Source organism: Monodon monoceros, unplaced genomic scaffold (genome assembly GCF_005190385.1).
Source record: "Monodon monoceros isolate NGI ecotype Baffin Bay Population unplaced genomic scaffold, NGI_Narwhal_1 Super_Scaffold_3, whole genome shotgun sequence".
In the NCBI taxonomy this organism is placed as follows: Eukaryota; Metazoa; Chordata; class Mammalia; order Artiodactyla; family Monodontidae; genus Monodon; species Monodon monoceros.
In genome coordinates this window covers 84520089-84533619 of record NW_021703780.1, presented here as the reverse complement: position 1 = coordinate 84533619, position 13531 = coordinate 84520089, and the positions used below count along the sequence as shown (strand labels likewise).

Here is a 13531-nt window from a genome sequence, read left to right as displayed (position 1 = left end):
GTGCACAACCCAGGCCCAGTTATAATAGTTCTCAACCCACTACTTTGTGTTGGTCCTTCCTAAGTGCCAGGCGCTGACCTGCCTGCTTTTCGTGCATTACGTCTCTGAATTTTCCAAAGAACCTATGGAGGATGATTATTAGCCTCATTTTGGAGATGAAGGCGCTGAGACATAAGGCTTAAACTGTTGGCATGTGGCTGCCGGGATCTGAACAGCAGTTTCCCTAGCGGAAACGCCCTATTTAGGCTCTCGGGGGTTCAAGCAGGAGCTGAGTGTCGGGCCTTGGGGGACATTGAGCTGTGCCACACCCTTTCCGCACAGTTCCCTCTGGCGTCAGGGGCCTGGGAAGGGGCTTCGGGGCGGTGTATCGGCTGGAAACAGGGACTTCACGAGAGGCAGATACAAAGCTCCGCGTGGCAGAGGAGCAGAAGGGCGCGGGGGAACCCGGGCCAAAAGAGGCCCTGCCAGCTCCCGGGGCACCGCAAGCCTCGAGGCGTTGCGAGCGTCGCGGCTGTTGCAAGCCCCAGCGGCGCGCGCAAACTGCGCCCAACTACTTCCCCGGGGCGGCTTCGGGGCCCGGGGCCCGGCGACAGTCCCACGGGGCGGCCGCGCGAGGCCCGAAGCCCAGACCGGGTACCCGGGCGCGGCCACGTGCGCCCCGCCGGCCTCGCACGCTCCACCGCGCCGGGCCGCGGGGCCATCGGCAGGCACGCGCGCCCCCAGCGCGCACACACTCCCGGGCACGCACACCAACGGCCCGGCCCACGTCCGCCACGCCCCGCCCTCCCCCGCGCCCCGCCCCCGCCCTCGCGGCGCCGGCCGCCGCCTTCCCATTGGCCGCCCGGCGCGTGACGCGCGGCGCCCGGCCCCGCCCCTCGTCAGTCACTCGGCGGAGGCGGCGCTGGTGGGGACTAGTCTCGTCCGGAGACTGGCAGCGGCGGCGTCGGCGGCGGCCGGAGCTCGAGCCCCAGCGGCTGAGGGCGGGCGCGGGGGAGGGAGGGGGGCCGGTCCGCGACGACTCCCCGGACGGCGTTTCTCCTCCGAGCAGCGCCGGTTTCGGCTTTGGGGGGGGCGGGGGTACAGCCCATCCATGACCATGGGCGACAAGAAGAGCCCGACCAGGTACCTGCTCCGAGCCGAGGGGGCGGAAGGGGAGGGAGGGCTGGGGGCGGGCGGGGGCCGGCGACGACTAGGCCCCGGAGCCACCCGGGGCGGGGGGAGGCGCTGCTAAGATGGAGATCCGGGGGCGGGGGGAGGCGGCGGCGGCGGGCGGTGGCGGCGGCGGCGGGAGGCGGTGTCGCTCCCGCTCGGGGCCGGCGGCCGTGCGCGCCGCAGCCATGGCGGCTCCTCCTCAGCCGCCCTCCGCCGCCGCCGCCGCCGCCGCCGCCACTCCTCCCAGACAAAGGGAGATTTAACCAGGTGGGGAGGGAGGGAGGACGCGAGCATGGGAGGGGAGAGGGAAGGAGCCGGCCCACTCCCTGCCGCCGGCTTCGGGCTGTCCCTGCGCGCCCCCTCCAGATCCGGCCCGCGGCTCCCCTCCCGGCCCCCCCAGCCCCACTCAAGTCCACAAGTCCGCCCGCTTCCTGCGCCCGCCGCGGCCCTTCCCGGGGCGCCGCCGCCGCCTACTGTGCGAGGCAGCACGGCCCGGGCCCGGAGGCTGCGTGGTGCCGGTGGGGGCGCCCCGTTCCCTCCCCCGGTTCCTCTTCTCGGCCCCGAAAAGGGTGGGTGGGTGGTCGCCAGGGCGAAGTTTCCAGCTCCGGATTCCTGCGAAATTACGACGGCTCACCAGCGCCTGTGTTTTGCTGTCTCTCCCCCTTTTTCCTGCTCCTTGACTCTTCCCTCCCCTTTCCCCCACTCCTCACTCCTCTGAAGGCCAAAAAGACAAGCAAAACCTGCCGCAGACGAAGGCTTTTGGGATTGTAGCGTCTGCACCTTCAGAAACAGCGCGGAAGCCTTTAAATGCAGCATCTGCGATGTGAGGAAAGGCACCTCCACCAGGTACTTGAAGATCTGTGTTACCTTTTGTTACAGGACTTTTTTTTTTTTTTTTTTTTTTAAAGGCGGGGGTATAGGGTTGTGAGCTCTACTTTCTGCCTTCTTTCCAACTTGTTGATTACGGCTTTTTCTGTACGTGCCGGGTGGGGTGGGGGGGATGATGTCGGTTTGGGTTGTGTATATTTCATGTTGGGTGCAAAGCCTCATGTTCACTGATTTATGGGAGGGAATTTTTCCAGGTTTCGTCTTGTTTCAAACAGACGCTGGATTTATTTGACACTTGTATCCATTGGCTTATTGGTATTGGCTCCAAAAGAGAGGAAGCTTTGCTATGGATTGTAGGACATTGGACCTTTTATTTTTGCCATGTGCAGAATGTTTTTAATTTGCCTGTCGTGAATTATTCTTCTCTTCCCTGAGAAATTTGGTGGTGGTTGTACAGTAACGCGGTGGTTGTGCTTTTCCTGTCTTGAACTGCAAATGTCTTTTTTTTTTTGTTTTCCTTGCACTTGAAGATAAATGCTGGGGTTTGATAAAGAAAGCGCATTTTTTGGAAGACTGAACTGTCAGTGTGTGTGTGTGTGTGTGTGTGTATGTTTCTGATTAGCTTATGAGAAATGGTGATGGAGGACGATTTTTGCAAAATGTAGAATGAATAGCGTGATTATACTGAAGTTTGTGTTTAGAGCTTTATTAAAATGCAAAGAATGTTGAAGGAATTCCTCATTTTAGTGAAGGTGGTAAACTGTGTGGTATCAAAACGAATTGAACTACTCCAGATTTAACATTTAGATATTCTTGAATGAAATGTGGAAGCTGATTTTGTAGTCTTCCGGTCATCTTTTAACTTGTAACTGGAATTTGTTTCAGTGATTAGAGTTTGAAGTTAAAAACTATTCTTTATGTCATTTAATGGGCAGACATCGGCGGGGCTGTGTGTGTGTGTGTGTGTGTGAGAGAGAGAGAGAAAGAGAGAAAGAATGAGTGAGTTCCTTGGGGATCTTTAAAGTTGATTGCCAAAAGTCTTATTTCATCAGGTACTTGTTTTTGAATTGGTGGCATTCCAACATTACCGTGTAGTAGCATTGCACAGTTCTAACTGGTTATTGTTCTTTGGCTAAATGAATGTGTCCTCTTAGGGTTTCATTGCTTTATTTATACCTGGGAATAAATAGGATATTGGGCAACTTTGTCCAATTACTGGTGGAACAGTTCTGTGAATTCCACTAACTCTAAATACTGAGACTTTTGAATAAAAGTATTCCAGAACTAAAAAGTACCTATTTCCCCATAGGTACTTTTTAAAGTAAATTCATATCAATATTCTGTATTATCATAGAGCAGATTTAGTTAAAATAAGAAACACTCATTGGGAGCTTAGTAGATTAGTAGATTTAGATTGGGAGCTTAGTAGATTTTGTTTCGCTATCTAAAACAGGGAATTCCATCAAATGCCATGAAAGTTTAGAAATGTATTTGTTATTTAAAGCAATAGTGATTGTATTTTATTTGAGTAATGTTTTTTTACATGTAGAATCCCTCAGAGGCCAAACCTCTTTATTGTGGTTTTGCTTTGAGTGTTACCGTAGATGATGTTAAAGTAAGTGACTAGGAAACTCCTAAGAACTTGAGAACTTTACTGGTGAAGAGAAACTTAAAGCAGATTCAGAAGTTTACATCCAGTGTATTGCTGGGAATAATTATCTCATAATAAAGTGCATTTCAGTTTCTACATGTATAAAAAAATCTGACTCATCAGCTCTTTGGAAGCACGTGTAAGGTTTTGATTTTAAAAACAATATAGTTGTTTAAAATTTTTTCAGAGTCACAGATGACAACATTGGAATTGTTTTTTTAACAAATATATTAAATTACTAATAATGAAAATGTTTCAGGAACAGGATACTCACCTACTATCTTGAAGAGTCTGTGACTTTTTTAGGTCTGTGGTTGTGTAGAATTTGAACACAGATTTTAGAGATCTGAGGATTTAAATTTTTACCAACTCATGATACTTTTACATAACTTAATTTCATCTTGGTTATTGTCAGTATTTTCATGTGTTAGATCTGGAAGTCTTTATAAAAGATTTTGTTCTAGAAGTCATTGATCAAAAGGCAGATAACATTTGGCTTTCTTATGCTGTGGATGGGTTTCATGTGAAAGGGTGAATTTCACAGGTTTTCCTCCTGTGTTATCCAGTGTATTAACTGTTGTTAATTTTTCTGTGACACTAGTTACTACTGCTTTGTTTTTTTCCTGGGCCTTTTTTTTTGTGTGTGTAATTTTCTTGATACAACAAAGATTTGACATCTGTTGCCTTGTATAGTTTTAATCAGACTTGGTATTGATGGCAGTAGAAAACTTGGTGGGTTTTGGATACTGGGTAATAGGCAAAAATCAGTGATTTTTAGAATAATTTTTAAGTAATAAAAGGACTTCTAGCCTGTTGACTGGCATAGAAATTGGGTTTTATTGCTCTGAGCTGATGTTTTGTATTATAACAGCCTCGCTGGTTGGGTAGCCAGTGGTAATTCTGGAGTTTGTTCATCATTGTTGTCACTGTTGTTGCCATCATCTATCTACCAATCAAGCAAGGAAGTCAGCTTTGAATTAGTGATAGTCCAATAGGACATAGAACTGTATTCTTTGAGAATAGAATTGATATTCCTCAGTTTCATTAGGAAAATATTGCCACTCATCCAAAGAACATTTATTAAATTACTAGGGTGTGAAAGAGTCTGCTGAAGACATTGGGGACGGGAGGAGGGTGTTAAAAGGTTGGTAAGACATGTATAGGAATGGCTGTAATCCAAGTTATAAAGGCTCTGAGAGAGGTATAAATAAAGTGCTACGGGAGGTCTGAGCAGTCTGGCTTGGGCATCAATTAGAAGAATTCCCCCTCCCCTCAATTCTTCTGGATAAGAAGAATTGATTTCTACAGAATTACCTGCCATCTTTCACTATTATTGCCATGTGTACTAGATAAATTTAATTCTGTGGGTGGAGTCATGAAAGTGTTTCAGAAGGTCTTTTCTTCTTTCTGTAGCAGCTTAGAGCAGAGGGTCAGAAGCTCGAAAGGAACGTGTTAAGGGAAGAAGGAGGCAACACTTAATAGGCTACTTGGAGGTTCACGGGGCAGTGGAGAGCTTTATTTTGGATGTATTACCAATTTTGTTTTGGGTCTGTTTATTTCTTAAATACAGTCCTTTTTCCGCCTATACTGTTCCACTTTCTACCCTGCTGGTTGTTTTTTCTTAATAGCTTTATCGAGACATAATTTATATACCATATGATGCATCAACTGTGTAAGTGTACAATTCAGTGATTTTTGGAAATTTTAAAAAGTTGTACAGCCATCACCACAAACCAGTTTTAGTACATTTCTGTCACATTGAATGGCTTCCTCATGCCTGTTCTGTGATACACTTTTACGGAGTCTTTAACACTAGAGTATGGAGGAGGCACCTGCGGCTGAGAAGTTCGCCTCCCCACCATGATGATGTACTCTGAGCCTTTCAAGGTAGTAAATAAAGGAGTGTCTATGGAAGGTGGTGGTGAGTGGGAAAGAAACACTACCCCTTCCCTAGGTGATAGCCAAAGTACTATTTCCCAGCCCACTTTGCCTGTCTCATGAAAGAGGATATCAGCTTTTAAAAGGAAGAAAACCAACAAAACCACAAACTCACAAATTTACCTAACCGTTGTTCTGCTAAGTTGAAGTTTTTTAGTATGGGGCAGAGTAACTTCCTAGACATGGTGATAAATGAAGTATATTTTACTTTTGGTTTTGTTATTTCTCTGAATGCAATGATCTCTATTGTAAAATTAAAATTACTAAAATATTGCTGCATTTCTTCTTGATTAGTGGTTCTTCGATAATAGTGCTGCAATGAATACTATTCCCCTGAAAAATGTACCGTATTTAGAGTTTTTACAGACAAGTAAAAGTGAAGAATTTGCTTTAGATGTGTAATAAGATTGTGTGACTTTAAAATAAAAAAATTCCGGTACTAAGGATATTGAATGGGAAGTTGGTAGTACTCAGTTGTTTGTGTGTAAAATATTTTCCTTGTCCAGGAACTCCCTGATTCTTTGCAGTTGTAACTTTGGACTTTTTCTTCTCTTAAATTCAGATACCCTGACAGTTGAAAGCCTCTTGACTAGTCATGAAGTACTTTAGAAGTTTTAGGGGAAAACACACATATTTAGTGAAACGTGAAAGTTTTGATCTTTGCTGGAAGCTTCAGAAGAGAGCATCATCCTGTGGTACTTTTCGGATAGGAAGCCTCCCAGAAAGCAGAGGGGTACCTGACCTAGAGAGGAGCCAGGCCCTTCCCCGCAGTTCTGGGTCACTCGCCACAGTGGTTCTGTTCCTTAGGCCACACTGGCTTTATTGTAGCGTTTGTCTTTTGTAAAATTTCTCCATAAAATACATAGAAAAATTACCGGTCCTCCAAATCATCAAACCTTGTCAAACCTTTCGGCCTCGAAGCTGATACAAAAGCGGGTACAGGTTTAGAGATCACTCTTACCCAGAAACGGAGTGATAATTTATTTTGTGTTTGCTATTACACTGGACTTAACTGATTTATTAGTACTGACTTGATCTTATGTATACTTGGTGGCCTTAAAGTAAATTACCTGGGTAGTTGACAAGTTTTTATTGAGCACACAGACATCTGGGCTCTGGGTGTCCAGTGGTGTACAGACAGATGAGATCTTTGTTCCCGTGGAGCTTAAAGTACTATGGCGAGGACAAGAAAATAAACAAGCGAACAGAAGAATAAGATCATTTCAGCTAGAGACCAGTGCTCTGAAGAAATTAGAGCAGAATAGGGAACTACAGAGTGGTGAGTACTGGGCAGAGCGACTGCTTTGTAGGCAGTGTCGAGATACACATTTGCCTTTTTAGGAAACACTAAAGCTGCTTTCTTTTGGAGCAAGGGGATAGTTATTTCTGGAGGTTTACCTGTGCCAGTTAGCTCATTTGGTGGGGGACAGTTTAGAGTTCGAGCCTTTCTGCATAGGCTGCTCAACTTTTAGCTACACATCGTAGACTAAAGTCTGGCCAGCTAACGTGCCAGTATATCCTGTTGCAGTTGACCCTAGAACAACTGGAAGGTGAGGGGCGCTGATACCTACCCCCCTGTGCATAGCTGAAAATCCACGTAACACTTGTCCTTTGGTGTCTGAGGGGCATTCGTTCCAGGACCTGTCACGGATTTCCCTGGCTGCTCAAGTCCCATAGTTGGTCTCCATATCTGCAGTTCTGCATCTGTGGATTCAACCAACCACGGACTGTATGGTACTGTAGTATGTGTTTATTGAAAAAAATTCGTGTATACGTGGACCTGTGCAGTTCAAACCCATGTTGTTCAAGGGTCAGCTGTTACTAGGATGGGAGGTTTTGAATGGATTCAGTGTGTATTTTTTCATGCATCATGTATTTATTGTGTGCTTCTGTAGATGCTGAAGAAATTCCAAGTGGCTGTAGCTTACGAAAATACTTATTAGCACTAATTCGGTTCCTTAGTGCTTTAGGAAATGGTGGGTCTCCAAAAGTCTCCTTTACAACTTAAAGTAAAACATTTTACAGTCATTGTGGTTCTCATTTGCCCTCTTGTCCCATCGCCAGGGCCTTTTCTCTTTGTGACATCTTCCTTTATACTTCCTAACACTATCTCTCCTCCCGTTTTTTCTTTTTGCCTGTTTATTTTATTTTTATTTTTGTGCGGTATGCGGGCCTCTCACTGCTGTGGCCTCCCGCTGCGGAGCACAGGCTCCGGATGCACAGGCTCAGCAGCCATGGCTCACGGGCTCAGCCGCTCCGCGGCATGTGGGATCTTCCCGGACCAGGGCACGAACCCGCGTCTCCTGCATCGGCAGGCGGACTCCCAACCACTGCGCCACCAGGGAAGCCTTGCCTGTTTATTTTTAAGTAAACTTTTTGAACTGTAGCATACATACAGAGAAGTGCACAAATCATAATTGTAAGGCTTGATGAACTTGCACAAAGTGAGCATACCTGTGTAACCAGTACCCAGATTAAGAAACAGAACATTACCAGGACTCCAGATGCCCCTTGTTCACGCTGCAGTCACTTCCCCTTGAACTTTATTTAAGTGGAGTCATACAGTATGTACACTTCTGGGTCTGGCTTTTTTCACTCATTGTTATGCTTGTGAATATCCATGTTGTGTGTGGTTCTTGTGTAGTCAACCACTGCTGTTTCATCCTAAGAATATCTTAGAGCTCAACTCTACATACAGACCCCTAACACATTCGAGAGATGGGATCTCTCTGCACCTTCTGTTCATGACCTACACAGTTGAACACAGTCATCTCCTCCCAGCAGCAGCATAAAATCCACACATCATTAGGTGAAAGGAATAAAACGTGGTGTGTGGAATTTTCTGGAGTATGCAAATGGAGTAAACTTTTGGCTCTCATGAGTAATATTGTTCATCGGTCATTTATATTTCAAGGCACTGGTTGAATAAACAAGGAACCTAACAAACTTGTTGAAAAGATAAGACCATAAAAAGATAGCCAGTGGTGTGAATGCCATGGTAGGCATGGAGTGGATGGGTACCTGGTAGAGACCCTAAGTGCTTTTTAGAGGAGGTAGAGACAGTATATGGGGTGTGTTGGGGAAGGCCTCACTGAATCTGAGGTTTGAACTAGGCCTTTTTCATTCTTGGATGTAGGGTTTGTTGTACAGGTTGATACAAGTTAGTTAGTTCTTTGCCTCCTCCTACCTCCTTTTTAACTGTTCACTCTCCTTAGATGTCACCCGTACCTTTCCACTTCTGTTCACAGGCTGGTAATTCCCAGATACTATTTGTTAACCACCTGTCACCATCCCCATGTACACATACGCGTGACAAACAGATTCGACTGGTTCTTGGGCCTCTCCATTTGGACAGCTTAAATTATCTCCTGGTTCTCATTGCTTCTAGGGTAAAGTCCAAATCCTGAGCATCACAAGGGGCTTCATGGTCCTCTACCGTTTCTTTAGAATTTCTGGAAGCAGCCTGCCACCACCCTATCTGCCCTCCACACACAGCATGTGTGTGTTTCATACCGAACTGCTTGGTGTTTTCCTAGCATGGACCATGATGTCTCATTTCCATACCTTCACACGTTCTTTTCCTCTGGATTTCTTCTAAAATGCTCCTCCTTCCTTGTAGCCTGGCTGACTCTTATTTGTCTTTCTACATGTCTCTGGAAGCCTTTTCCAACGCCCTAAGATCATGTATACCTCTTCCTAACACTTGAACCGCATTTTTCTTTGATTACCTTTGTTATGTTTCCACCTTTTTTTTGAGGGCACGATCTTTCTTTTCATATATTTTTCTGTGTCTGTTACAGTGCCAGGCACTTGGTAGGGGTTCACTCAATGTATGTAGAATAGATGAAGACTGGAAGTTTGGAGTCGCCTTTAAAACTGTTGCAGTTAAGAGTTCTGATACGTATTGCACTTTGGGGCTTGCGTCTTGTCTGTAAAGTTATTGGATTACGGGAAATTTGTCTTTATAAAGCATGTCCTTAAGAAGTAGTATTCTCATTTTTCTGATTTTGTTTTCTAAACATGTTCTAGAAATTAAACACAGAGTTTACAACCTTGGAGACCTTGGGCCATGCATTTAAAGTACTTCCTGGAGTGGTTTTGGGCTTCAGAGCTTTAGCACACTTAACTAAATAACAATAACTGTGATGACTCTTTTTCCTTTTTTGTTGCCCATTTGGTGATTTAGGCTGCCAAAAGTCATGTCGAAAAGTGTGCTAATAAAGCAGAGGATCAGTCACGTTGTGGAAAACCAGTTTTGAGATGTGATAAGGAACTAGGTGGGTGCACTTGTAAGCTGGCACCTAAAGGGAGTTTAAAAATGGCTACGGAACATTTTGGGTGTTCTTGGAAATGTTTTGCTATGCTGTTCATTGTGTTAAGTTCTGTTGTGTTAACATACCCATAACTTGATAGTTGTACCTTATACGTGGTATACATTACTGTTATTTAGATTAATTACTGCTGTTAAGTCTTGACTCATTCTTTATGTGGCTATTTTTTCACTTCTGTGCAGTGATTGACACAGACTGTGGTGCCAAAGATGAATTCTCAGTAAAGGCACTGCAGATAAACTCCCGTGTTACTCAGAAATCATAAGTACGGATTTTTCTTGACTTTAAATGGGGTTGCATCCAGATAACCCGTCATAAGTTGTCATAAGTTGACAACACCGTAAGTCAAAAATGCATTTAATACGTACACCTAACTTGCCAAACATCACAGCTTAGCCTAGCCTACCTCAAACGTGCTGAGAACACTTACAGTACCCTATAGTTGGGCAAAATCACCTAACACAAAGCTGTGGTGTTTTTTTAATCTTTTAAATTTATTTTTGGCTGCATTGGGTCTTCATTGCTGCGCTTAGGCTTTCTCTAGTTGTGGCGTGAAGGCTTCTCATTGTGATGGCCTCCACCACTGCAGAGCGCAGGCCCCAGGCACACGGGCTTCAGTAGTTGTGGCTCGCAGAGTCTAGAGCATAGGCTCAGTAGTTGTGGCGCACGGGCTCAGCTGCTCCGTGGCATGTGGGATCTTCCCGGAGCAGGGCTGGAACCCGTGTCCCCTGCATTGGCAGGCGGACTCTTAACGACTGCACCACCAGGGAAGCCCACAAAGCCTATTTTTAACAAAGTGCTGAATATTTCATATAATGTATTGATACTGTACTGAAAGTGAAAAACAGATTGGTTGTCTGCGTACAGAATGGTTGTAAGTACATCGGTTGTTTGCCCTGCTGATCACGTGGCTGACTGGGAGCTGCGGCCCCCGCCTCTGCCCGGCATCACCAGAGAGTATTGTACCACATATCTCTAGCCCAGGGAAAGATCAAAATTCAAAATTTGAGGTGTGGTTTCTACTGAATGTGTATCACTTTTGCCCCATTGTAAAGTTGAAAAAGCTATCATAAGTCAGGGACCATCTGTAGTTGAAATCACAAGGTAAAACAGGTGAAATTTTTATTTTTAAATACAATTAGATCTTTATTCCTCCTCTCCTTTCCTCTCTCTGTCAATTTAGAAAATCTGTTTAAATTATCCTTTGGCTGGGAAAAGAAACTAGGAAAGGGGGATGTAAAAGAAGCATCTTAAAACTTGCTCAAAACATTTTCTCTGTAATTTCAGATCATAAGCAATATAATTGAAGAGGAAACTTTGATAGCCTTTGGGAGGGGCAAGAAATTAAGGGTGATATAGGATGCCAGTTTCATCAGCTTATTGGGTCTTAAACACAAAAGTGCATGGTGGTTACTCAGAGGGCGAAAACAAACCTGGTGACTGTTTTCTAACAACAGATCAGATTTCATATGTAGGCCATGAGTTTTTGATTAAGTAGGTCTGGGGTATCCTGAGAATTTGCATTTCTTACAAGTTCAAGTCCAAGGTGATGTTGATGGCTGCTGGTGTGGGGAGCACACTTTGAAGACTGGTTTAGATGACCTTAAATTCTCCTTTAAAGAGAAGCCAGCCACGCTTCCTCATGAAGGTGAAGATCGTTTTTGATGTCTGTTAAGGAAAAATTATGTCTTAGTATTTTGAAGTGAGCTTAAGAGAAGTAAGTGATCAACGTTCTAGGAACCATGTTTTTAATCCAGAGCTGGCATTAGAGGTGATTCCTTAATTAATAAATATGTTGTGTGAATTGATAAATTGGGGGACCATATCAACTAAACTATTTTTTACGTCCTAAAATCAGCAGTTATCTTGCATTACTAACACTTGGCTTGAATTTCAGATGTTTATTTTAAAAACCTATTTCTTTGCAATGTAAGTTAGAGAGACAGAACCAGGTCTTAAAATCAGTGAACCAACATTCCAGTAAAATGTTGGCAAAGAACATGAACAGGTAATTTATGAAAGAACTGCAAATTAAGTTAGGAAGTGTGGGAAATGTATACAACCTTCCCATTATTCAAATAAATACAAAACAAGGTAACACTTTTTTGCAAATAAAAAATTAAAGATTAAAAAAAAATTTTTAGTGAGGCTAGGAAATGGGCATTTTTATAGACCCTTGGGTGGGTGGTGTGTAAGTTGATTTAAATTTTCCAAAGGCCATCACGGCAGTTGGTAGCAAATGCCTTTAAAATGTTTGTATCCTGTTCCCCAACAATTTAATTTACAGGATCTGCATGTGAAAATTCTGTGTTATGTATATTAATTGCATCGTTATTTTAACAAAAAATGAAATTACTTACATAGGAATCAACAAGGAATTGTTAGAAACTATTGAATAGCCATAAATATTTTGCACCTCTTAAAAATGGTTTGAGATCTCTATCAAGTGGTGGTGGAAATGTAGAATGGTACAACTACTCTGGAAAACAGTTTGGGCAGTTTTTTATAAAACTTACCATGTGACCTAGGAATTTCACTCCTGGGCGTTTATTCCAGGTAAATGAAAACTGACATTCACACAAAATCTGTTCACAAGTATCCATGGCAACTTTACTTGCAATAGCCTGAAACTGGAAACAAAAATGTCCTTCAGTATGTGAATGGTACATCCATACCATGGACTGCTACTCAGCAGTTAAAAAGGAAGAAACTATCAATGCATACAACCGGCATGGATCTCAAAGGGCCCTTCTGCTGAGGGAAAAAAGTCAATCTCTAAAGGTCACCTACTGTAGGATGCCATTAACATTCTTGAAATGACAAAATTACAGAGAGAACAGATTAGTGGTTGTCAGGGGTCAGGGATGGCGGGAAAAGGAGGGAGATGCGTGTGATTGGAAAAGGGTAGCAAGAGGGAGGTCTTTGTGGTGATGGAACAGATCTGAATATTGATTGTAGTGATGGTTTCATCTATCTACACGTGTGATAAGATGACACGGAACTGTTTACATATAGTATACCGATGTAAATTTCCTGATTTTGATACTGTACTATAATCAAGAAGATGCAATTTTGGGGAAATTGGGTAAGGGTTATTTACGACCTTGTACTATTTTTGCCACTTCCTATGAATCTATAATTATTTCCAAATAAAAATTTAAGAACACATTTAGAAATAATATGTAATATAAGAAAATGCTCTTAATATATTGAAAGAAAGCAAGTTACAAAATGATGAACAATATAATCGCACTTGAAATAATATTTCATACCATTTCACTAATACACATACCTAGAAGTAATGACTGATCAAAAGACTAATTCTGCTTGGTGGGATGATGGGGTTTTTTTGTATGTGTGCTTTTCTGTGATTTCTGTAGTGTGGATGAGTTGGTATCAGTTTTGCGGTTGGAAAAACCAATTTTCACAATAGGAAATTTAAAAAAAATCTAATTCTAGAATATTGAAATTTAAGTAAGCAAAATCAAATTTTAGATTAAGGGATTTGAAAGTTTTGTTTATATTGGTTACACTAACAGTATTAAAACAGCTGTTATTATTGGAACATATCTGTATACTCTAAAATATGTTGTGTTTGTAAATTTAAAATTGTTCTGTGCTCTTGTATAAT

General features: G+C 43.5%; 1 protein-coding gene across 1 annotated transcript in view; it reads left to right on the top strand.

The window, feature by feature from the left end:
• Positions 1 to 912: 912 nt before the first annotated feature.
• Positions 913 to 13531, top strand: part of RYBP (RING1 and YY1 binding protein) — a 76698-nt gene continuing 64079 nt past the window's right edge. The window contains exons 1-2 of the mRNA XM_029242539.1: positions 913 to 1122; positions 1873 to 1998. Coding sequence (XP_029098372.1) covers positions 1091 to 1122; positions 1873 to 1998 — 158 coding nt within the window. The 5' untranslated portion in view covers positions 913 to 1090. The remainder of the gene's footprint in view (positions 1123 to 1872; positions 1999 to 13531) is intronic.